This window comes from Thermobia domestica, chromosome 7 (assembly GCF_964235325.1).
Source record: "Thermobia domestica chromosome 7, izTheDome1.hap1.1, whole genome shotgun sequence".
NCBI classification, from domain to species: Eukaryota; Metazoa; Arthropoda; class Insecta; order Zygentoma; family Lepismatidae; genus Thermobia; species Thermobia domestica.
The window spans coordinates 202,797,143-202,824,116 of record NC_137460.1 but is presented as its reverse complement, the minus strand read 5'-3'; the positions used below and the strand labels follow the sequence as shown (position 1 = coordinate 202,824,116).

General features: G+C 35.4%; 1 protein-coding gene across 1 annotated transcript; it reads left to right on the top strand.

The window, feature by feature from the left end:
• Positions 1 to 2,687: 2,687 nt before the first annotated feature.
• On the top strand, positions 2,688 to 26,236 carry Taf8 (TBP-associated factor 8). Its single transcript, XM_081765794.1, has 4 exons — positions 2,688 to 2,967; positions 10,458 to 10,744; positions 12,484 to 12,634; positions 25,869 to 26,236. Exons 1-4 carry the CDS (start codon positions 2,838 to 2,840, stop codon positions 26,096 to 26,098), a joined length of 798 nt encoding a protein of 265 aa, XP_081621920.1. The 5' UTR covers positions 2,688 to 2,837; the 3' UTR covers positions 26,099 to 26,236.
• Positions 26,237 to 26,974: the final 738 nt, after the last annotated feature.

The following is a 26,974-nucleotide window of genomic DNA, read 5'->3' as shown; positions in this document are numbered from 1 at the left end:
TTTCATTCATTTCTCGTCATCCTGTCTCCTTTAGCCTAGCCTGTGGCATAACTGTGGAACGTAAAACTTAAAAGCTTCTATTTTTCATTTTTCTGATTTATCCGAAAATGTAGGAATAGATGATCTTGACAATAGTGTAGTTCATATGAAGCCGTCTCTAGCACTGTGTCTACACACTATACCGAAAGCTTCCGTCACAAGCTTAACATATCTGCCGACAGCATGAGTATGATATGGGAACTTCTTGAAATTCATATCTAGCTTAGTGTCTGCTTATAAACTATCTCATTTCGTTATTAGTCAATGGTCTTAACAAAGAAGTAAGATTACAAGTACCCAATTGTATTAATTCGTTGCAATCTTTAGCTACAAAGTTCATGTTTGTTGGCAAAAAAATGTCTAATAGGATCACTTTGAAAAGCTGCTTTCTTTGCCTTCAAAAGTCGTCTATACCTAAGCTCCCTAATGTGTTTTCTGTCATCAATGATTATCGCCAAAAGCAAATTTTCGGGATGAGCAAAAGAAGCATTCCGGGGTCTACAACCTATTTCGGCTCTTCTTGCAAAATATCGAGTTTTCTGAATGTTCTCATAAATATGTTCTGGACTTTCGGTCAAATTTTTGCTCAACTTAATGGTAAACCACATAGGCATATACAACTTTAAGATAAAGGTGACAATTTGTCTCATTATCTGAAGGACTTTCCACACTAATGTAGGCCGCAGAACTCTGTAAGCTGTAGTGAGCCACCTTGAATGTGACAAAGAGCCAGAGTCACGAAGTGAAAAGTCTTCAAAGCAGTGCCCTAAATGTATGAATTTTGACGTATAATGTTTCAATTTTCGAAGAATTCACTGCTAGCATTGTAAGAATAATATAGAAGGTTACCTGAGTATCTGTTGTATTTAGATCCACAGTCTTACATCTATGTTTCATTTTAAATCCCACTCAAACGATTACAGAACAGAGTAGTCTTTAATATACCTTCCTATGTGTGGATAAATATTTCTAAAGATGCTGTTCACGCATTCAATAATTTTGCATTAATATTTTTCCTTTATCTGATAAAATTTTCAGTAATTTTCAGGTTAAAATTCCGTAACAACTTATTCTAGCACAAGAAGCGGCACACATGAAGGTATGTGTCTTGTTTAATTTTGATACTGGATTCTTTCTTTCTGCCAAACTTTTGGAGAGCCTGCGTAATTTTATTTTTGTTTGTAATTTAGCGTCAATGTATTTTCTTCCTAAACGCTAAATTTGTGCTTCTTTTAGGATAGTATTTCTGACTCAGGTGATGACGCAACGAAGTAGAAAGTCTTTATTCAATCATAAATGGGAAGGTGTGTCGTAACTGGCGCAAGATTTAGAGCCTGTTAAACACAACAAATCGAAATTCGGAATAAGGGACGCCATGCAGCTCTTATGTTACCCTTTCACATTCTTTATACATCCCTTGGGAGGCTTCATTTGTGTTAACTTTATACAGAATGAACTGGAAAATTGTGAGTAGTAACCTGAAAAACAGGTAATTAATTCATTGATTCTGACAAAATGAGAAAAAAACCTGACCTTATGTAGCCCAAGATTGGTGTTCCGGTTTTTCGTTTACAAAATCTGGCACCCTAGGTGCAAATTATGCTAGTTTAAACACACACATACAAACCATTGCTATTTTTATTGATTTATTTCTGAAGAACAAAGAAAACATTATGCATTTATATTACCCAGTCAGCCAGCACGAGAATTTCCCTGAATTTTCATGAATTATCGAAAAAATTGCCTTTTTACTAACTTTACTTATAAAATTTCCCTAGATTGCGGAAATTTCCCTCTAACTAGGAACACTGTTTGATAGCATTAATGCTTTTTGTGCACACATAGCACAAGTTGGTTTGTTTTAAAATTAGTTCGTGTGTTAATCACTATCTTAAGTAAACACAATCCGCCTTATTCAGAGTTGTTTTGAAGTATGACTAGCGTCATACTAAAACAGGACTACCGGAGGAAACAGATTTGTCGAACTCTTTAGTATGATACTAATACTCGTTAGAACGACTGTGCATAAGGCCCGCGGTATTTATACTCAGCCCTCATAAGTCAATCTGCACTAAATAATGCAAGTACTCACTTAAGGAACATTTTATAAGGCAGGAAGAAAACATTTCCTGCCAAAACTAGTTAATATTTCATGAATATAAATATGCTCTCGTAAGTGGGATAGCACAATGTATCTGTTCCCAAGAATTTTTGGGCATTATGCAGTCTTGACGTGTGATTAGTACCATACTAAAGAGTCCGACTATTGTATGTTTCCTACAATAGTGAGACTTTTCGTATGACGCTAATCATACGTGAAAATAACTCTGCATAAGGAAGAAAAATACCTTGGACCTTGAACGACTATGACCAAATCAGAGCAAGGGGTAAATGTTTAGTAATGGTGTCCAACACTAACGAAGATACAAAACAATGTGCCCTGTGGGGCTCTAACCCGCCTTCACTCGCTATGCAATACTGTCTTAAATAAATGTTATTAATATAACCTTATGGAATGTAAATAGAGTATAGCAAAAACAAGTTGTTAGGAATCTTACCCCCCAAAGTTAAACAATAGGCGATCAAGGGACAAGCGTCTGAGAAGCTTAGCTTAGAGCTGTGTACAAACTGTTCATTGTTTAGAAAAGAAAGAAAGAAAAAAATATGCCAATGTTTACGTTACGTGAATGTGATTGAAAGACTTAGCAGATAGTATCTTTGAACAAATTATGAATTTAGGTTCTCAGTTCATATAATCTTTCATACAACCCAAATAATACTTAGTATAATTCACAATCATGGATGGAACAAACGTTAATACTAGAAGACGGGCCTTAACAACTGCAGTATCTTATTTATTAACAGAAGCTGGTTTCGAGGTAGCCGAAAAGGAAGCAATTGAAACTTTGACAGAAATGACACAAAGTTGTGAGTAGAAATTTTATTTTTTATTACCTTTTCAGCACCAAGGCTTGCAATACTTTCAAATATTTGTACTATTCTATTTTATGGATGGATACGTAACTTCATTAAATTTGCATTTTATTGTGTAGATAGGATTAAGGGGGCCACTTTATAAAATCGTTTTAGGCAAGTGTTGAGCAGACGGAGCAGGTGTACATGAAAAATACAAAATTTACGGCAAAAACGGAAAATCCAAGTACTTAGACGTAACATATCCTAACCTTACTTAACCTAATATCAATAGAAATAAGCGAAATTCTATTATTTTTCCGAAAATTATGCCGAGCTCCTACACTAATAGAATCTAACATAAAGTAACCTAAACTAGTCTAATCTGAACAGAAACTACCGAAATCGTAACATTTTATAGAAAAAATAGCTGGACCGCTTCTGCTAAACATTGTCCCAAACTCCAATTAATATAACTGAAATAATACCCTAATATGCTTCAGTGTTATTTTCTTGGCGCATGCTCAAATAGCTCCTGCACATTGATAATATGCCGGCAAACTGATATCCCATGAAAACGGTTATTCATGCAAGAGAGTATATATTTCCCTAACCCTCAGTAGCTTTTCAATATGACAAGAAAGTGCAAGAAACATAAACCAATTGGTAAGTTTTCACGGTAAGTCTTTACTTTGACTCCAACTGTGACTTTAATCGGTTCTTATAGGTTCAGTTACTTCCTGGAACTGTTTGTGCGTGAGTCACTTGTTGGAAGTGTTCGTGCCTTTGGTGTGACGTCTTAGTTCATATTTTTCCCACTAGGTGTCTGTGTAGTCATATGGTAGTTTCTTAGTGTGATGTCACATGTTCTCTGTGCATGTATGTGTGTGCTGCTGTTTGTGGAAGCGCGTAATTGAATTGGTTGAATTGAGTTAGAGAAAACCTATCATAGTTGTGGTCTAAAGCTGAAGATATTTTCGACGTATTGTAAAAGTGGACCTTATTGGTTTCTTGTTTGTAATAATAGCAAGTGTGCTCGGTTTAGTAAAACGACGTGTGTGCGGAAAGGAACATTTTTCAGTAATGTTGAGTATTGCGCATGTGTTCTTGGTATCTTATTTTTTCGTGTGTGGAATCAGCAGTTATGAGTTCATTATTCATGAGTGTTCTCCTATGGCAAAATGGTGAGTGTTTTTTTTTTTTTTTAATTCATATTATTTTTATTCTTGATTTGTTTTGCATTTGAGTATTAGACAAAGTATTTGGTTTGCTGCTGCTTGTCCTATTGTCTTGTTGAGATGTAATTTTTCTCTTTGTCATGCACTGATTTATGATTAAGAGACGAGTGGTTTTTTTTTTTTTTTTAATTTTTCCCTTCTTATCTTAGCTTTATAGTAGTGGTGTGATTATTTATTATTATTTTGGATGTTTTTATGGTACTTGAGCGGGGGGTTTGGGGGGCAGTGGCCCCCACATTTATATCTGAAAATTCATAGTCACCGCTTCACCTGAATTGATGTTTAGTAACATTGTGGCCCTTGTACTTATAGTATAATTCTTAACATCGTATAGTAACATTGTGGTCCTTGTACTTATAGTATAATTCTTAACATCGTATAGTAACATTGTGGCCCTTGTACTTATAGTATAATTCTTAACATCGTACATTACTTTCACTGTGTTAGTAATTGTAATCGATTCATCTGATCCGGTTCCCGGAGCAGTTTATGAATCATTCCTAAACTGCTCCCGGAACCGGATGAAATGAATCGGTTACAGTTACTATCACAATCAAAGTAATGTACGATGTTAAGAATTATACTATAAGTACAAGGGCCAAACTGTTACTAAACACCATTCCAAAAGTCTTCCGAGAAATCAATTCAAGTGAAGCGGTCACTATCAATTTTTAGATCTAAATGGGCGGATACCGCCCCCCAAACCGCCGCTCAAGTACGATAAAAACATCCAAAACAACAATAAATAATCACACCACTACTATAAAGCTAACATAAGGGAAAAAATTAAAAAAAAAAAAAAAGACACTCGTCACTAATCATAAATCAGTGCATGACAAAGAAAAATAAATTACATCTCAACAAGACAATAGGACAACCAGCAGTAAACCAAATACTTTGCTTAATACTCAAATGCAAAACAAATCAAGAATAAAAATAATATGAATTAAAAAAAGAAAACACTCACCATTTCGCCATAGGAGAACATTCATGAATAATGAACCCATAATTGCTTTTACCCACTTTTACCATACGTCGGAAATATCTTCAGCCTTAGACCACAACCATGATAGGTTTTCTGTAACTCAATTAAACCACACACTACTGCAAAGCGATATGAGTTAATATCCGAATCTAATACAAACTTATTTAAAAACGGCAAGTTCAGATTCTTTCTATTAAATACATGAAACGGTTTCTCAATAGCATTTGCTCATTCGATCGTCGCCATGAAACGAAAATTCAGTTACGCTCTCCCGCATGCCACCAACAACAGCAAACACATACAAGCACACAGAACATGTGACATTACACTAACAGACTACCATATGACTGTATGCAGACACCTAGTAGGAAAAATATGAACTACCACCATGAACTACGACGTCATACCAAAGGCACGAGCAATTCCAACAAGCGACTCACGCAGAAACAGTTCCAAGAAGTGACTGAACCTATAAGAACCGATTAATGTCACTGTTTGAGTCAAAGTAAAGACTTGCCGATGTGAGTCGATCACCACACAGATATTTGCCATCGGACTTCATTCCACATAATGTGAGCCAGAACTATCTATCCTACTATACCCTACCCTAAGTAACCTAAATCACCTAGATCATATCTGTGGAGTATATAACTAATACATATGCTGTATACGTTGTTTACATAGTATAATATGATGTTAATAGAGGCAACTTTGGGTTGCATTTATGGGTGCAAACTCAGTTTAGGATGTGTTTAGTCAGGGGTGCCCACAAGGGGGGGCTATGACGCAAAGTGCGTCATTGAAATATTTGGGGGGGGGGTAAAAATCAGTATAAATATGTTTGAGGGAGTGTAAAAATTAATCGAAAAGAAGATTTTTTCATGGAAGAACACCTACGGGTAGACAATGGGGGGGGGTGCGTCATGGACATAAGGGGGGGGACCACTGGTTTAGTGTACAGTGGAAAAACAAACAAACAAACAAAAAAATCAACCTGTCCTAAATGGCCACTAAAAGCAAGTGTATCTGACAGTCAGGGTAAGGTAAAGCTGGTGTGCCAGTGTGTGCTAGTGAGTTGGCGTGTTAGCGAAAGTGGGTGTCTGCCTAAATGTGTATAGAGTAGAAGACACGAACCAGCCTGTGCTAGGTGGCTTAACGTTAATAGGGATGTCAGAGGTTATGATATATAATTATTGTTGATTTTCTTGGAATTTATTCCGAAGTTGATCATCCACCTGGTTTTCGACAAAAACCGTAATAACAGGTATGAACATTTAAGAATGATAAATTTTTAGTATCGCTTTAAAAGAGTATAATGCATTAAGGTTGGGTAAAGTAAGATAAGATAAGTAGGGTAGAGGGAGGTCGGGTTAGCTTAAGGTTACGATTGTTTGGACCCATTTTGTTAAAATTAATAGAGTATAATTGCTATGCTTGTATCTATGTAAGGATACCAACTGGAGCATCTCTGTACACCTGTAGTCATGTTCAGAATACAAATGCTCGTTACTTTCCCACGATTCAAGCATGCGGTAACCTTGCATGAGGTAGCTCCCTGCGCTTGCCAAATAGCTCCATGTTTATAACAACTTATATATAAAAAAAAAAAATAAACACAACTTCCGTTCTTCGTACATATTATCGAACACAAACGAGCAAATTACCCATTTTTTCCCAGTAACTTTTCAAAATTTTGCTAGAAACGGACGACCAACTTTAGAACTTAACCCATTTTCTCAAATAATATTCCATATTTCCTCCGGAAATTACAAATCTATGTACTCCTAAAATAGGACAGGATCCAAATTTCAATGCTCACTCCTCGGGATTGAACTTGGTCCTCCGTGAACCGAAGGCTCGCACGTTAACCAAAATTACATAGGCATATGGGGCTGAAAATAAATTGAATTTGTATATATTCTGTTAACCCCGTCAATTCATAAAACACGTGTTAGGTTAGATTAGCTTAGACTATAATTGGTTACTAAGCATAGGGACCAGATTATAATAATTAAAGCTAATCTGAATAATTTATTTTAAAAAATACTAAAATCATGCACATTTTCGTATTTATGTTTTATTTAATCATCGATCATTTAGATGTCACACTGATATCTTTTTCCAGACCAGTACCTTGAATTTCTTGTTGAGCTGCTGATAACTTACATTTTTATTATTGTGTCTCCCTATTCTAACTGGAATAGCATTTCTTAACACTTCACAAATATTAAATGTTAAAAACACTAATGCGTGCAGTATAATAAACTATATTACTGTTTTCAAATATTAATTGTGATCTTACAATGCTGCCAATACTATTTTGTGCAGTTTATAAAACTAGAAAAAAATTGTTTGCAATCAATTTTTTAAATTAATTTTAAAAAAATGATTAAGCAACTAAGCATGTCCTAACAACAACTAAGATTGAACAACAACTTTAGCCCTAACAAATATTTGCCTTATAATTTCAATAATTTCCACTGTGTTGCTGAAACTAAGCATGTGAAAAATTTTGTGTATATTATAACCTCAACTTGTATTTAATGCCGATGATGGATACTTACCGGTACTTAATCTGTTTGAGATATAGATACTGAAAAGACATACTTTACACAGGAACATTAAGAAAGGTTAGTAATTTGAATATAAGTCATGAGAAGCTCTGTGACTTCTCGGAATGTGATCTTGCACATTTTGTATGTACCCATTGTAGAATATTGAGGTAAATCTCTCTTGCTGGGTAATTTCCTTGTACGCGAACAGCTCTTCTTTTGAATATATTTATCTTGCAACAGATAATTCGGACAAGAACTTCTTTTGTAACACGTGCAGTTCTAATTGTAAACTTATGAAATTATATACTGTTTAATTTACCACTCCTTTATGAAATTTCTTGTTTTCAAATTTCAGCAGAAACTTTATCAAGTTTTTGAGAGATCATTATAATTTTTGTACTACATTCAAAGTTCTATGTATTCATAAACGTTTATCATGATAATGAATCACATAAACTTGTGTGCATTCATTTTCAGATTTCACTGTATTTGTTCTTTCTTAGATTATTGACAAGAAGAAAAATTATATAATTTTATTTTAAAAAATGTGTACAAACACCAACACAAACATCATGGTATTAATACTTTGTTGTCAAATATACTAATAATGAGGAAATTCCTATATATGTACAAATGACACAAATGTAATTCTTACTATTACAGATAGATAGAATTGCAAATCAATAGAACAGTAGCGTAGCCAGGATTTTTGTTTGGGGGAGGCCTTAGTGTTGAACATCATATATATAAACATCAGTCACTCGCTTCGCTAGGTTAAATTAAGAAAAAATAGTAATATGTTCCGTTAGTCAGTCACTTTTTACTATTACTAAAGCGCTCTCTAATATCAGTCAATTTCGATCATTTTCATACGTCTCCTCACTCCTTCCCTTGTTGCATGGCTAAATTTGGATTTAAACGGGATCAGATGTGCCACTGGTCAACTCAGCAACCCCGAAAACTATGGATTCGACACTGATATTGGTCATTTTCGATATTTTTTTTTCGCTCCCTCTTTCTCCCCCCGAAGTTGCACCGTCAAGGTAAAATGATAAAAGTCATCCTAGGTCCGAATCTCATCTATGTTGAAAATTTGATCGAGAACCTAGGTCCGGTGGTTCAAGAGTTATTAGATTTTATTTATTTTTTATATCTCCCCTCCGCCTCCAACTCCTAAGTTCTACCGTGAAAGTGAATAGATAACCATTTCAGATCCAAACTTCAGCAATGTTGAAAATTTGATCGACATCGTTTGGGTGGTTCAAGAGAAGCCTAGTCACTTTCACTTTTATAATATAGATACATATGCATTTCTTGCGTCTGAATGTTTAATTTTAATAATAATAATAATAATAATAATAATAATAATACTTACATCTTTCTCTAAAGCACTGGCTTCTTTAGATATTTTTTCGTTGTTTCTCGATTGCTTTTTTGCACATTTTCTTCGTCAAAATTAACACCATTACTGTCTTTTTTCACTCTAGCCATTTTTCTGGAACGTTTTTCGAGCCTTCCTCTGAATTAATATCTTGTTTAGAGTTTTCCCCGTTGTTTTTGGTTTCTTTACACATTTTCCTCACAGAAACTAGCACAATTGTCTTTTTTCCGCTTCAACCACTTTCGTAAAACGTTTTGCGACATTTTGCAGTTGCAAATTAAGTTTTTATTTAGACACGCCGAACACATCTCCTCAGGCAAATCTTCTGAACTGCTTTAATTGATCAAACATCAGAGACTGAATGAAACCAAAACAACGAAGGAAAATCTTTATTTTTACCCCTCCTTTCTTTCCTTTTCCCCCCTTTCTTTTTGTAGGTAAGGAAACTAACTGCTGAGGCTTTATCGAGATCCATTGATCGCTGCTTTCTTTGATGCCAATTGCGGGATGTTTCCTGTTGTAGTTAATCCTATTGGGAACGCGGTGAATGATTCAAAATAGGCGATGACAGGACACGTGTTTTATTATTTTTGTCGAGGTCAGTGATTTCTTGGGCTCAAATATGTCCATTTCCTCTTCAACTTTAACCCTTCAACTAAGGTAAAGTAATTTTTTTCGGAACCTCCTTTTATGACTAGAAAGAAACCTATTATTTTCAGTATTGCTTGGCTCAGTCTGCAAAGGCTTTGGGTCAAAACTTCAAGGTCACATATACATATTGTCACATACTCTTTCCTTTCTTCTCTTTGAACAACAGGGATTCCTGGAAAAAATCGATTTCCACGCATCACAAAATGCCGAAGTTTTAAAGAATAAAGACGACGTTCGCGAACATAGCTTGTCTAGGAACTGTTTAGTGACATATTTAGTTTTGAAATAGAGTACGTGACAGTCCAATACCAGTTTCTACCGAGAAAAAATTACAAACATCAAAGTACCAAAGTACATTGTCGGAAGCCTTTAGGGGGAAGGGGTTCTTCCCTATGCCACTGCAATAGAAGAAGCATATTAAATCAGACTATAGATATTAAAGGTTCGCCGATAAAGATGAACTAAAGCGTTTAATTGATATCAGTGGATCGTCAATTTTTTAATCAATTACAAACAATTAGAAGCAAATCCTCCAATTACTGTATCCAGGAGAAACAGTTTTATAGTAAAACACTGATTGCAAAGACTTCATTAATGTTTCATTGTACGGTAATTTCGTGTGTAATCTTGTGTTAAGAATGTAATTACTTAGCCATTGCTTCAGATGATGTCAATGCTCTCTTTTGTTTTTGCAGTTCTGACAGAGCTCGGTATCAGTGGTCGAAACTTCTGTGAACTCTCCGGTCGCACGGAACCAGTTATAGGAGATGTGATTATGGCCCTTGTGGAGATGGGGATCAGCATTGAAGGCATTGAAGCGCATGCGTATCGCTCCCAACGCTCAGTTTTGTCACCAATGTCTCAGAGCGGCCAACCGAAGCAGTTGCAGATTCTGCAAGCTGGGCAGAAGCAGCCTCACCCATCACATATTCCAAATCATCTTCCACCATTCCCTGATCCTCATGCCTACATTAGAACGCCGGTAAGTTGTTGTGCTATCATATGTCAAATGTGTTGGTTAGTGTTAGTTGGTTACCGGGCTCTGGCTGCCAAAGGCAACAGGATTGATGCCGAAATCATACTAGGAATAACAATTCAATTAGGATTCCAAACGTACATAATACGAGGATCACCGCAAAAGTCATGCTTCATATATATGTACAGTAGAGCGTCGATTCTCCGAAGTAATTGGGGGACATGGGTGTTCGGAAAACTGGTTTGTTCGGATAATCGAACTGTACATGTTTATTTGCAAAAAGAAGTACTGTACAGTAAATTTATTCATAAAAACAGGCATCTCTTTAAGTATTACAAAGTAACGTACAAAGGCAACTTTAGTAGGAATATATAGTATGTGGTACAGTTTATTAAACAAAAATATGTACATATTATATACGCATTTTGTATGAACAATACACACAGTACACAAAATTAACATTTAACAAAATCCTTTAAGCGAGCGAGTACACAGTTCGGTTAAGCGGTCGTTCGGTTGACCGATGTAAGAAACATTTTCTTCAATACTTGGGAAGATCACAGGCATTTTAACAAATGTAACTATAACGGAAAAGGTTTTTGGAACTCAACTTGGTCCGGAATAACAATCTAAACAGTCTGAATAGACAGAAGGTATCACTGAGTAAATTGGAGGCAGCGAGGTCAGAAACGGATGTTATATAAATACTGAGACATAGGGGAAAGGTTGCAGCCGGTATTCGAAACATCATGTCTGTTCAGAGTCGTACGACTGGATATTGAGGTAAGACTATTTTTTATAATGTTGCATCTCCAGTATGCTGTATGATAAATATAATTTTACAAGTTCTTACTTCCGTGTTCCGTAAGCCAGAAGCTTAATAGCTTCTAAATATTTTGAAAACTACTTGGGTGTCCTTTATTAGAGACCAAGGGTTCTAATCAAATATGTCGTGGAATAGTATCATATATTTTTTCCTGAATAACCTTCTAGTGGAATTGCGTAAATATTAGTGAAATAAGTATATTCTGCGTACGGTTTGTGTCAAAGCAAAATCATCTTTTCTATAAGGCAGTAGGATAAATGAAATGAAATGATTTTTTTTATAGTTTAACGTCCCACGGTTATGCCCTTTAGCTTAAAGAAGGTGGAATGATTAGTGAAAGTGAATGATTGTGAAATTAACTTCGTGTGCTCTTCCATCGGGAGTCGAATCGGGGACCACGTGCATGAAAGGCACACAGTCTAGCCACAAAGCCAGCGGGGAGGACAAAGTAAGTATAAATACACAATACTTAAATAGGTGCACCTATTATATTTAATTCTGACGCACGAATTAAATATATTTCTGTAACTCCTAAATTTATTTCAGTTGCTTATATAAAGAGATCCTTGTATAAACAAAATAAAAAGAAATACCATCACTTCTGTTTAAACAAGTCAGCCATGCTAATGTTTGTATGTGAATCAATGTTTCAACCTTCAACCGTGGATTTATCGTAATTGGTGAAAATTTCTGAAATCTAATGATTTTATGTATAACGTAAAATTTATTATAACACTTACTAAATGTTAATAGAGGAGATGAGTAAAGTCAGTTTTAATAGAGGTAATCTACTAGTTCTTTTGTATACTAATTTCTGATATTAATGTATTTCATTTCCCAGCGTTTGAAGCTTATTTTGTAATAATAGTCGGCTACTCATTATTGGAATATATTAATAGAAGTGATTGTATTGTTTCAGACTCACAAGCAGCCTGTCACCGAGTATGAAGCAATTCGTGAGAAGGCCGCCAGTCAGAAGAGAGACGTAGAACGAGCACTTACGAGGTTTATCGCACGAACAGGAGAAACTCACAGCTTATTTCTTGTTGAAGATACTAACGTTTTCCCACGTAAGGGCATTAAGCTGCTTTTCTATCCTATGATTTGATCTGTCTTATGTTTCAAATGAGTCTTTAAAGATCAATGTGAATCATTCTTGATAAAGTACATTTTACAGACTGTCCATAAGTGTCATCAATGTTCTGAGTAATGCTGTACTTCCAGCTCGGTAAAAATTTGTTTTAAAATAGCGTCAGTCAGATTATTATATAGAATACCCATATAGTGGTATATGACTTGCTGAAATGATTTTCCATGCTGTTTTGCAATATTTTGTTTCGAGTGTTAAGTTCACACTTCAAAAAATATAATTAGAATGGTTAAGATTCAAAGCCTGAATTCCTTTTTAGAAGTCCAATAACACGCTAATCAATGACTACCTCGCGTATTCCTAAACTTACCAATATTGGAGACTCACTTTTATCTCTTACTAGCTGAATTACACGTTCGTTGCACGGGGAGAATAACTTTATGGAAAATATTAGAACTCTTTCGTCCCTTAAGATACGCATTTCAATGGAAGTGTAGTGATCGCAATCCACAAGATAATTTATTGTTAGCCTGAATGTTTGAACCCCTCTACTCATTCGGAATACGCCATTTAATCAAAGTGACATGATAAGAATCCTGCTTGAGGTGGGTACTAATTTCTAAAGTTCATTTCAGACGGATTAGACGTTTTTTCGTGATGCGACCACAAACAACAGATTACGTCGATTTTGAACTTCTTTAGCCGTTTCTATGCCCGTGTCGAGGGGGGCTGAACTTGAATTAAGTGACATTGAATGTGTCACTCACTATTTATCTCAACGACCCCGAAAACTGTGGGTTAAACACTTAATATGTCTTTTTTTTTTTAAATATTATTACAGGTCTTTCCTTTCCCATCCCCGTAGAGGAGATAAGAATGTCTTCCCGTACATTATTTATTTATTTATTTATTTATTTATTTTTTTTAGTTTCTAAGTCATATGTGTATCAGCTTTGGTTGAAATTGCTCCAGGTGTTCCAGAGGTATGTTGGAACACACACACACACACACACATATATATATATATATATATATATATATATATATATATATATATATATATATATATATATATATATATCAGATGTTTTAAAAATGGCGCCCACGGACCACAGAACGCCATTCTACATGTCAAAATAAAGCGAAAATACTATATAATGAAATACCCACCGTGGCTTCCTTCAGCCACTACGGAAAACTGAAAATTTACAATGTGGCAAAATTGTAGATAAATTTTGATACATTAGCAGTTCGAATTCTTCACGTAGTTACATCGATTATTGCCAGATGGAGTTATAGCTGACAGGCGCAGAGTAAATGAAAATTATATGATATATTTCATAATAGTCATATTGAGAGTATCTAGGGATTTTATCGAATATGCTGATTGGCTGATCATCTGTTTCAGCGTTCTTCATTGGCTAATATTTTCTTAATTGCAAAATAAGTTGTCATTGCTTTTTTTTTTTTTTTTTATTCTGATAGATATTCATACTAACACCATCTATTAGCATCGGCAGAGTTATATCATGGTCCAATACAACTAGAGTAGTAATTTATAGGCTATGTATGTGTGTGTTACACAACTTACGCAGCGGATTGATACAAAATCAAGTCTCGTTTATAATAACAAACATTAAATAATGACGTAAATATCCTTTCTCGCGAAGGTCGTGCACAGAAAAAAAGCCCGCAGACTGTATCTATAAAATATACATTATAACAAATATCTAGCAAGACAGCATTTAGCTGGATTATATAAAGTCAGAATATGATTCGTTTTGTCGTTTTTTCTCAATTTCCAGACTGTACCTAAGTCTTATAGGTTTAACTTCAATAGATGTCCAATTTTCTCAAGGTGCTGGGTTAACAACAAACATTTTGAGACTAATACTGGGAAACGAAGCTAGAATTACGCTTACAGCTTTCCTAAGACAAACTGCAAAAGACTTTAGTGTAATAGAATATGCGTGAAAACGAGTAAAAGTGTTACGTGTACATCCCGTGAAAGAGTTTTTTATATTATATTATATATTTTCTCAATTAATATTGAAACCGGAAGTGGTAGTAGATTTCTGACATTTCCAGCTTTAGTAGAGAGGTTAGTGCTTTTAATATGAATAGCTACTGTAGTTCCCAAAGCATCTTCGTTTATGCTTACGCCTATACCCACCGTCACTTCGCGCCTGCTCCCTACGGGCCAACCGCAAGTTTCGTCCAGACCTGAAGGGGAATGTATAGAATTATTGTATAATAGGTGCATGTTTTTCGCATCAATAGTCTTTTAAAGGTGTATCAGTGTGCAGGCATTATTGATCGGTACGATTATTTGGACATGTACGACGATAACAACACTCTAGAATGGATTAAGGTATTATTTTAAGAAAGGAAAATTAAATAAAATAATATCATAAATAGACGACAGCTCGTAAAACTACACACCACGTTACTTAAGTAGTGATCAAGTAACGTTACTTAAGTAGTGAACGATACTCTTCTGTTCTCTCAAAACTGTAAATAAATAAATACAAGTTGAAAATATACTGTAGTATCAGTTTCCTACACTTAAGAATACAAATTACACGTTATTCTTCCACAAAAAAGTACGCCATAAAAGATGTTACCTGTTGTTACTGCATGAGCTCGTAATTTTTTGGGAATTATATTTTAGAAACAAAGTTATCAATTATCTAAATAACCAAATTATATTCACTTATTTGTTTAAATTTTATAGTATTTCAACTATACCAACAAACAATCTACCACTTCAAAGTTTGGAATGTCAAATATTCTGTTACTACATACAATATATTTAAATTATCTTTGAAAATTATTACTTAATCTTTGCTGACTGAGAACAAAATAATACTTTGTTTACGAACGACAGTAATGAATAAAAATGAAGATAGTCGTATGGATTATATACAATATAGTATTGTAACAACAGCTGATTTTGAAGTTGGTTCGGTAGCCGAGTGTGCTAAGGCATGTTTCTTCTACGCTTATTTTGTAAATTTGAGAGATAACTTTTACCTGGTTCAAATCCCACTATATTCTACTTTTTATTTTTTTCCTACGATCTAATTGTATAATTAATGTATTCATTTCAAATATCTATATCATGTAATTACTCCTCTTTTAGAAAGAATATTAAAAATTTATGTATAGACCTATATTTTGAGGTCTCACTAGATTGCGATGAGGCATTATAAAAACGTCTAAGCAATGTAGCAGAATTTATTAATTAAATTTTTCCAAGTGTTTGATCTGACTCATTTTTTAAAACAATTGTTTATTTGTGATTCATTACAAAACAATAAAATTACACTGAGTTAGCTGGAATAGGTATTTTTTATAATAGCCAGTTTTCTAGTGGTCACTTTTTTCATCCCGTGTGCAGTTGAATGGTAGAATACTGTGAATGGTATCATTTTGTTCCCTATAAGGTAGGGAATAAAAAAAGTGATGGTGGACACCCGAGACCTGTGATTGGGAGGGGGTGGGGGAAATGAGTCATCGTTCGCTTAACCCCTTATAACTTCGCTCCGAATCATTCGATTTTAATTTTCTTTGTTTTAAAAGAAAGGTCTAAGTACGTTCTACACACTATGTTATTAGCACCTTTTACGTAAAGATAGCCGTTTCGGATAATTTTTTTAAAAAGGATTTTTTATAAGAAAAAGGATTTCATTTGACAAAATAATCATTTTTGTATTATTTATTTGTGCCAAATAGCTAAATTTATAAAAGGAGCATGAAATACGAATACATTTGTGTTTTCAAAATCGATGTTACATAAAACGTAAGGAAAAGAACAGTATACAAAATTAATATTTCACTCAAGAGAAGCAATTAATATTTTTTTAAATTATCATTACACCTATTTCTACAATTTATTATATTATGTGATCCATATTAATATTAATTCTGTAGATGTTCACAAGTATTTTAGAAATATGTTTTAATTATCATGGAATAAATACTACAGTCATATGTTTTCTTATTATACTTATTTACTGAAAAATAAAATGATACTCTTCTGGTAGCTATCGAGACACTTCGAGAATCCGAAGTTGTCCTTACTTCAATCTTCCTAGCATTAATTCTTCTTAATATTTTAATATACACTACACTACGCTGTGACACCACATTCAGAACGCACTAAGAAAAAATAAGAAATGGTAAAAAGGGGGACAAAGGAAACACAAACGCTTCCGGATTTCCGTTCCTTCACGTCATAGGGATTTTACGCTGTTCAACCGATTGGCAGCAGGTCGGAAGACGAACGGACTGGTTCACGAAAGAATAGAATAAGAAGTCACATAACAAAGGGATTCCCTTAATCAAGTTATGACAGTGCTCAGCCTCTTCTTGTTTCAGAGAGATTATTTCCTTCGCATTATTCTAGTAATAGATTCTCTATCTGCGTAGTCCGCTTCGAGGTACCCCTCTCATAACCAAGATTCAAATTCATCACTGAGAGAAGCTCTTTAGGTCCACAAGGAATATCACACATTATTGTTTCGTATTACCTTTTTCCATTAACAGTCCTACCCCAGTCAGTCACTGTAGGTAGTTCAGGATTCGCAATATGTGCTTTACACCATATTATGGCTTGAAAATGTACCAGACCAGAGTATCTTGTGTTGGAGGCATGCATGATCCATCGACTTGTTTTGTAGTGAAAAACCACCACCGCAATTCTTTCAGGTATGTTATCTTTGGGATTCTTAAGTATACAGAGCGTATAAATGCTTCCAAAACTCGGAACGTTTCTTCATTAAAAGTATCTTTACCGTGATGACAAAGCGTCAAGTACTGTCTTATCAGCGCCCATAAATATATTAAAGGAACTTGCTTTCGTTTTATCATAAAATGGTCTGGTGATATCAGTCCCTGAGAGAGAATACAATCTAATCAAAGCCTCAGCTCGTTTGTGACCTAACGCTTGATATATCATACGAACATAAATCTCACGTGTTTTATATCCTGAGACAACAAACCAGGTGTCCTGTGGAAGTTGAGGGTAGAAATTCATTGCTAGTACTAGGACATCAATATCAGGAGAAAATATCTTTAGAGTTATGATGATTTGAACTTGCGAAGAGTGAATGTAATATGATTTTTGTATCAACCTCTTCTTGTGTTGTTACTAGAGTTTCAACATAAATTTGGCTAGTTCAACTCAAGATGAAGGAAAAATATATTCAATCGCATTTGTTGATGGAATAGCAGAGGTCCACAAACTGAAAGCAGACAAGGACAATTTCTAATTTGACAGATCAGTTCTGCAATATATATATATTTCAAAATATGGTGTTTTTTTTTTTTCTGAGATTTATGTTGTCTTTGACACATACGTAGATAATTCTCTTAAATATGCAATAAGAGATCGAAGACAAAAATCCTTTCGAAAAACTTCTGTCACATGATAAAAACAAGGACAGACTAACGGAAGGTTTCATTACTTCTCTAGTGAAAACCAGCTTGGATAATGGGAAAAATATTGTAGTATCCACCGGAATCAGGCTCTTGCTACTAATCGATATGTTGAATCTCTAGTAACAACACAAGAAGAGGCTGATACAAAAATCATATTTCATGCACTCTTTGCAAGTTTAAATGGAGCATAACTCTAAAGATATTTTCTCCTGATATTGATGTCCTAGTACTAACAATGAATTTCTACCCTCAACTTCCACAGGATACCTGGTTTGTTGTCTCAGGAAATAAAACACTTGAGATTTATGTTCGTATGATATATCAAGAATTAAGCCACAAACGAGCTAAGGCTTTAATTAGATTGTATTCTCTCTCAGGGACTGATATCACCATATCATTTTATAGTAAAACGAAAACAAGTTCCTTTAATACATTTGTGGGCGCTGATAAGGCAGTACTTGATGCTTTGTCATCAAGGGAAAAGATACTATTAATGAAGAAACGTTCCGAGTTCTGGAAGCATTTATAAGCTTTGTATACTTAAGAATCCCAAAGATAACATACCTGAAAGAATTGTGGTGGTGGTTTTTCACTACAAAACAAGTCAATGGATCATGTATGCCTCCAACACAAGATACTCTGGTCTGGCCATAAAAAGAACACATTTTCAAGCCATAATATTGCGTAAATCACATATTGCGATTCCAGAACTACCTACAGTGACTGACTGAGGTTGGACTGTTAATGGAAAAGGACAATACGAAACAATAATGTGTGATATTCCTTGTGGACCTAAAGAGCTTCTCTCAGTGATGAATTTGAATCTTGGTTATGAGAGGGGTACCTCGAAGCGGACTACGCAGATAGAGAATCTATTACTAGAATAATGCGAAGGAAATAATCTCTCTGAAACAAGAAGAGGCTGAGCACTGTCATAACTTGATTAAGGGAATCCCTTTGTTATGTGACTTCTTATTCTATTCTTTCGTGAACCATTCCGTTCGTCTTTCGACCTGCTGCCGATCGGTTGACCAGCGTAAAATCTCTGTGACGTGAAGGAACGGAAACCCGGAAGCGTTTGTGTGTTTCCTTTGTCTCCCTTTTAACCATTTCTTATTTTCTCTTAGTTCATTCTGAATGTGGTATCATAGTGTAGTGTAGTGTTTATTAAAATATTAAGAAGAATTAATGTTATGAAGATTGAAGTAAGAAGGACAACCTCGGATTCTCGAAGTGTCTCGATGGTTACCAGATGAAGAGTATCCTTTACTTTTCAGTAAATGAATATAATAAGAAAACACATGACTATAGTATTTATTCCATGATAATTAAAACATATTTCTAAAATACTTGTGAACATCTACAGAATTAATATTAATATGGATCACATAATATAATAAATTGTAGAAATAGGTGTAATTTTAAAAAATATTAATTGCTTCTCTTGAATGAAATATTAGATTTTTTATACTGTTACGTGCGCTATCCAAAAATTCATGTTTCAGAATCCTAAGGTACTCACGCAACAATTTTTATAGAATGAGTTTTTCTGCGGGCATATAATTTGAAGTACTCAACAACTACCTCTACAAAAATTGTTGTGGAAGTACCACAGGATTCTAAAACTAAGATATTTGGATAGGGCACATGCTATTTCGTAAGTAAAGTCTTGACCCGACTGCGGTAGGTCCCATAGTTTTGGAGCTATGGACCTTTAAAGTTCATTTTTCATATTTTCGGCAGCGTATAACTCCGAAAGGAAGCATTTGTGCACCCAGGTTCGTCTATACTGTTTGTCTTATGTTGGTGTCAAGAATCACCTCCCAATTGTTGTCGGTGTTGTTTTGAAACACCCTGTGTATATATATATATACATATATACAGTGTTTGAAGTGGAAAAAAACAGAGGCGGAGTGTCTTATTACGTTTTTGACTCGACATACCGACTACCTAAATGTTGAAATGCAGTGAGGGTATGTTGTCTAAAAGATTGCATTTCTATTTACACAATGACTGAAAACCTTGGAGACCTTCTTTGTAGTAAGGAGGGGGGGGGGGTGAGATATGGGGAGAGACTGAGAGACTTTGATCCTGCCAAAAACTTTCTGGAAAAAAAAATTAAAATATCCCCTTATGTTGTATTATAGAGTATTATACACGAAAACACTCAAACCCGAACGAGTATATTAATAATTTCCTGCGGGGAAACTCCTGGTCTCCCCACTCGACTGTTGGATATTCCAAAAACCCGAAAGATCCGCCCCACAGCAGATAACCTCTAAATCCGCCCATGCTTAAAACACGGTATTTACATGCATTAACGCAAGAAAACACACACACATACAGTACATAAGAAAGAAACAATTCAATATGGCACATCAAAATATAAACTAGATGAACTTCTTTGAAGACACCTCACTTTAAAAACAAAAGGTAGGAAAAAGCAAAAATGTCGGTGTTGTTGTTAGAAATTATTTCTGTGTAAAAATAAAATATTTTTACGTGTAAAGCTATTCCTCAATTACTATGTATAAAAATGGATTTATTAAAGGTATTTAGCGTCTACGTTCCAGTGACGGTATGTTTAATCATTGAGAAAACAATGGTGGTATGCCTTCATCACCAGAGGCGGTATGGCATACCACCGCATACCGTTTCACTTCGACCACTGTATATATATATATTCAGTGAAATCGTAACGATAAAACCCATAAGATACTGTATTTTTGGGATGAATGTTGTATCCGTCTACTTCCTTAGGATGCGCCCTAATCAGAATCACATGATAAAGCTGCGGATTGAAGTAGGTACTGTGTTTCAAAATTGATTTTAAACGGCTTAAAAACGGGACTATCACCAAATCACCTAAGTGATCCCGACAACTGTGGATTCAATAGTAATCTTTTTGAACGTTTTAGTTTTCACCGCTTCACACCCCCCATGCCGATAGGAAATGGACTTGGATTTAAATGACATCGGAAGTGTCATTAGTCATCTCAGTGACCTCGAAAACTATGGTTTCGACACTAATATCTAAAGGTGCCCGAACTCGATGAGGTCGGCGCTCGTGAGTTCGGAACTTACCCTCTCTAGACCTCATCGTCCCGAAATGAACGTGAGGTCGATTGAGCATGATGTCAAGGTGATGATATGAGCGTGATGTTGAGATGATGTTATGAACGTGAGGTTGATGAGTATGATGTCGAAAGGATGTTGTTCTGAGTTTGAGTGAGATTGGTCCAAAGTGGACACCTGTGCTAATATCTGTCGTTTTCTATTATTTTTGGACGTCATCTCTTCTTCACCCCGTAGGGGGTCTTGACCGCATAGTATTCTTTTTTGTTTTTTCAGATTGTAAGTCATATCTGTGCCAAGTTTGGTTGAAATTGCTTCAGACGTTCCAGGGATATGTTGGAACATACATACACATTTTTATATATGTAGATTACATGATGATTTTTTCTAATCTACTTAAAGGAAGTATTTTGATATGATTATTCTCAATATCAGTCTAAAATTTCTTAAAGATGATTCCTTTCCAGCAATTTTGTTATATCAGTTCATATATTATTTTAAATCGGTTGAGAGCTATCCTCTTCGAAATTACCTTCATGAGGATGAAGTGTTTTCATGTATTTAGCAATCTGTTGGTCGGAACTTGAGCTCTTAATCTTTTCGTATTTCACTCGAAGTTGGCAGTACTGTTTCATCCTGGACACATACATTTGGTTCGGTCCAATAAGACTGTTTGGTTGATAATAGTACTGGAAAGAGAAGTTCCTCATAGATGCTTTAATGATATTTTTCTGTTCTGTAATTTTTCTTTCCCTCATCTGATTAAGCGTTTACCGAAAATGCATTACTCTGGTAGTGTTGTGTGATGTTTTCACTTTTCTGGTGAGAAATTCATTTTCCGTGCCCGCTTCGGGATTCCTTTGTTTCAACTATCAGATAAGCAAAACAAATTGCTTTGTTCATCTTTTGCATTGTCTTTTCTTTGGGAACACGGTGGCCCAGCGGTAGCGCTCTTACTTCTGGTGCGATTAGTCTTTGGTGAGTGTGAATTTATGGTTAACAACATGTCCAGAAGTTTTCCCGAAATTTTCCCGCTTCGACTCTCATTCCACCATCACTTTATAAATCATCTGTCCCTTTTAGCCTACAAAGATATTCGTGGGACGTAAAACTAAAAGTTTTGTTTAATTTTAATTTTCTTTTCTTTTCTCTCCTTAAGTCCATTTGTGGTTTGTCCTCATCTTTTGTAATTATTTTTTATTATTTTTATTTAGGCTACTACTTTATTCATTTAGTACTGTCATTATACCTTTGCACTTGTTCATTTTTCGACTTGTAATTTTCCCTTTGTCATTTTTATTTCATTGTTGCCTTAATTTTTTGTGCTTCATATCAACTATAATTCTTTTATTCCTATGTGTCGTTTTTTCTTTTCTTTTTCTTTTTTTTTCGTCTATTCGTTTTCCACCTGCACAATTTTACATATAGCTGCATCTGCATCAGAATTATGACTTTCCATTCTAATACCCTTAAATTTAACCGAACCGTAACTCATTTGCCACGTCTGGTTCCCAAAGGCCTAACCTACCATCTCACTTTTCGGTTTTTCTCCTAGTACCCATCCTTTTTACTGATCCATAGGTGCTGAGTTTATAACTGTAGAAACTCTTATATTTTGTGCCAGATCTTTTATCAAATTTATTGTTAACTTACAACGTTCATGTGTGGAAGTTTCCCAACTTTTACTAGAACACAGCACTGAATGTCTATCCAACCTATCGACTTTGTTTCATTACTCATACGGCCGGCCACGCACTTTCACTGTCCCCTCTCCACTTCAGTTGCTGCCTTATTGAACTGACCTAGCAAGACCGAAAATAACAAACAGAACTCAACTAGTGACTCGAATTGATTGTACTTTTTGTAATTCAACTAATCTCAACCAGTTTTCCATCTCGTTTTACGGCTTCTCACTTAACATTCTTATCTTGTGGCGTAACATTCTCCTCCTGCGAAGTCAATGAAGCGATTTCTTTTCCTTTGCCTACAACCTACCTTTGCCTACAACCTACGCTGGCAATATTACTGGTCTACCTAATATTACCTAGCTAAACGTAACAATGCGTGTCACACAAAGATTTATTTTAATATCCAGAAATCCCTCCATCTTCCCCAGAGGTACTCTTTCCCGCTCCTAACAGCCATCTCTTGGAGATATCCATATCCGTATTTTTCAAACTAATTTCTGACCCTCCTTCTCCCTCGCTCTCTCTTTTGCCGAACACTTTCCAAATAAAACATATCACATGTGCTGAACGTAGTGCAGTGTTTGCGCTGCGTTCTGATTGAGTCATTATCATCCGACCCTTAGATAAGTGTTCTATCATAGTGGTAATAGAATGCGAAGACTTGCAGTAACTTTCCATTCATATCCATACGCATCTTTGGAGAAGAATTAACTGTGATTTCCTTAATCAAAATCTAGTTTTGCTTAACCAATCCAGGGCCTATCCCATTTTATTGCTTGTCATAGACGAATAGATATATGCCTTCATGTGACATTTGCATCCATAATTTTTATGTAGAAGTGGCCCCGCGTAGCGTAGTCGCTAACGCTCTTACTTTTAATGCGAGCAGTCCCAGTTTCAATTTCAGGTGGGGACACTTGGTCGAAAAAGTGTAAAAGCTCGAATGAGGTTTTCCTGGGGTTTTCCTCATTTAGAACAGGTAAATGTCAGGATATTACCTACATACAAGTCCCAAGCTCCTTCCTTCCGCATGCATTTCGTCCTCCCCAGTTCCCCGGAGAGTGTGATCGCCGAAGGATGTCATCCCTCACATGAGAGGGCTAACATCGTCGTAGCTGCCGAAAGCCCAGAAATGTAATTCCTAATTCTAATCCTGACATATATGTAGACTTTTAAAGTTTACAATCATTGATAGAACGTATGAAATAGCTACATATTTCAGGATTAGAATAGTATTCACCTAATTGTCTTTGTAGAAGAGCAAAAAGCTTTTCGATACATCAAATACGTTAGCAAGTATTCTTTGTTGAGGACCAAAGAAGCGTAATACATGTTCCGCAGAAAGTACATCACATGCTTGTATTCTCGGTATTAGTGGATTTTTGTCATTTTTGTTAATCTCCCGCGTAAAAGGGAGTCCATTAAGTTAGTCGTCTTTTAGATAAATACTCTTTAGAAACTTAAACGCGCCCACTGATAATGAGAATAGAAGCATCTGAAGTACTTTTTGCGTAACATGTATTAAGCCTCTGTGGTCCTCAACAAAGGACCCTCTTTAATGTATCCGAAATATCGAAGAGCTTCTTTCTCCTTCTAGGAACACAGTTAGGTGAGTACTATTCTAATTCTAAACTTTAGTTTGTGTTTCGTGTTTGTAATACACAATTTGTATGATAAAAATATTCTTAAAACATTCTTAATAATTAAATCATTAAATGAGAGGAAAATTAACAATTTTTAAGTTTACTATTGTAAATATTTAAATAAATATAATCATCATATTTCATGTACCACAAACCGTAGCGGAATGAATGGTAATTCAAAGTGAGGCTAAAATCTCCTGCAAAGGTAATGTTCCCTACGCGGTATTCCTACTCATGGTCAGCACGTGACATCTCCCAATAACCAGTCGGAAGCTGCTGCTTTCCGTCACATGATCAACAGCACGAATCTTGACGTGAATACTAGGGCTTTTAAATGCCCTCAGGTAAAACTCTAAGGGCTGAGATCTAATGACCTAGACGGCCATTCCAACTATAGTAAATGCCGATCAATGGGCAAAGAAAATGTTTGTGTCTACACAGGGAAATACTCATTTTCGTGTAGGATGATGGTAAAGATATGATCCTCAAACATTAGATACGAATCATATTCAGGCTACCATCCATGAAGAAAGAACAGTTCTGTCAGTCTAGATCTCTCATAATACCTGACATGCCATGAGTCCTGTTGTTAATTAATTGATTTGGAGCTTAGTGTCCCTTGCAGTAACGAGGCTTTATGAGACATGGGTCAACTGCTTAACGTGGGATCCGAACCTTATGAGCTCCCACCGGAAATCAAACCAGTCTTCGGCGCCAAATGCGCGTATGCTAACCATATGGCGACGAGAGAATTTGTTTTTGAGGTAAAAGTGCTTGAACAGAAAAGAGTTAGGGGTGCTAGCAGCTAGAAGAGGATCAATTTGTTAGCTACAAAGCTTGGGTCATTCTTGCATAGTTGTATGAGCTTATCACAGAACAACACTCAAAGGTTAGGATCGTCTTCCGTCACACAATGTTCCAGCTACATCTGGTATGGATGCCACTTATTATGTGAATAATACTCCTTGAAATTCCGCAGCCCTTCTTGCTTTTCGCCATTGTGGACATACCTCCATTTGTATCACTCTTTGGCTGCATTTTTTAGTTACCCAAATCGGTGAGTCCTCAATGGAATCAGTCTTTCCGCCTTCTGGTATTTCTGGATCAGTTTGGACACAGTGTTACCCATTACCTCTGTTTCATGCATTCTATTTACCGTTTGTATTAGCGACGGGTGGTATCATTTCCTTTATAAAGGATAATGTCAACCCGCTCTTCCTTAGTTAATGGCGTCTTACTCGTCCAACTGGCTGCCTGAAATTACACAAACAAATAATGATAAGCATTTGTTGGGAGACTTTCGCCTCACCTTGCTTATATTGCCAAATAAAAACTATGTGAAATAAATAATTATTTTCTATTTCAGTGGTTGCGTGTAAGCCATTGTCAAATCCGTACCTGCATGCGCTGATTCCCAAAGATCAGATATTCGAGGAGGATGAAGAGGAGATATTATCTCGCAAGCGAAAAGAGGAAGATAAAGAAACAGAGGAAGATGATGCACCTAAAGATCGACCGGAATCAGCCAACGAAAGTGATCTTATAGATAATCCATATTTACGGCCAGTGAAAATGCCTAGGAAAAAGAAAAGATAGTTATTGTGCTTCATTTCCATTTTGTAATGTACTTAAATATAAAGTGTTTGTGTTATTATATATTTTGTGTATTGACGAGTGACGGTGTCATTGATGTATTTTTTGGTTATGTTAATATATATTATTTTTCATCAAATACTTCTTAGTTTCTTTTCTTCATTAGAATTAAAACCAGAAGAATGTTTATCACAGTTCTGGCTTTCGTTTCAATCGTAGTGCTCTATTTACGTTGTAGGTCGAGATTTATTTACTTTGGATCCTTCGTGGAGGTGTATGTTTACATTTTTTGGCCCAATTCTGAAAAGGCATGTTAAACATTAGACAAACAATTTTGTTTCCAATTTTTATTTATTTTTTCGTTCATGGTGACTCAGAAAAGCATATATATAACAGCTCTGGCAACTATTATAATCACTTGTATTTTATTTGCTAGTTAACGCATCACTTACAACACAAATATATATATTTGTGTTGTAAGTGATGCGTTAACTAGCAAAGAAAATAGAAGTGATTATAATAGTTGCCAGAGCTAAAAGAGATCTTGGGGGGAAGTCCTTAGCAATGCAGTATGCTTGGATTGTTCGAATTTTTTCTATAGCAGTACCTGCCATTTTTAGTTGGAAGGGAGCTTCCAAATAAAACATGAATGAGGTCTATGAGGTGCAAAATCATCCTCATGAATGCTTGGAATATTAATCATAATGCGTGCACACCCTAATAGTTAAGGTAGTTTGATACTTTGCAATGAATGGAGAGATTTTGTAGTCTGGTTTTGTTGACGTAGATGGTTTGAATATTGCAACAAAATGAGACTAGCATTTCGTCTATCACAAAATGCACTTATATATATATATATATATATATATATATATATAT

Excerpts from the sequence above, each read along its gene's own strand:
- Taf8 (XM_081765794.1), top strand. The coding sequence starts at position 2,838 with ATGGATGGAACAAACGTTAATACTAGAAGACGGGCCTTAACAACTGCA. Across the intron at positions 10,745-12,483 it reads ATGCCTACATTAGAACGCCG|ACTCACAAGCAGCCTGTCAC; the intron begins GTAAGTTGTTGT and ends GTATTGTTTCAG. Across the intron at positions 12,635-25,868 it reads AGATACTAACGTTTTCCCAC|TGGTTGCGTGTAAGCCATTG; the intron begins GTAAGGGCATTA and ends TTTCTATTTCAG.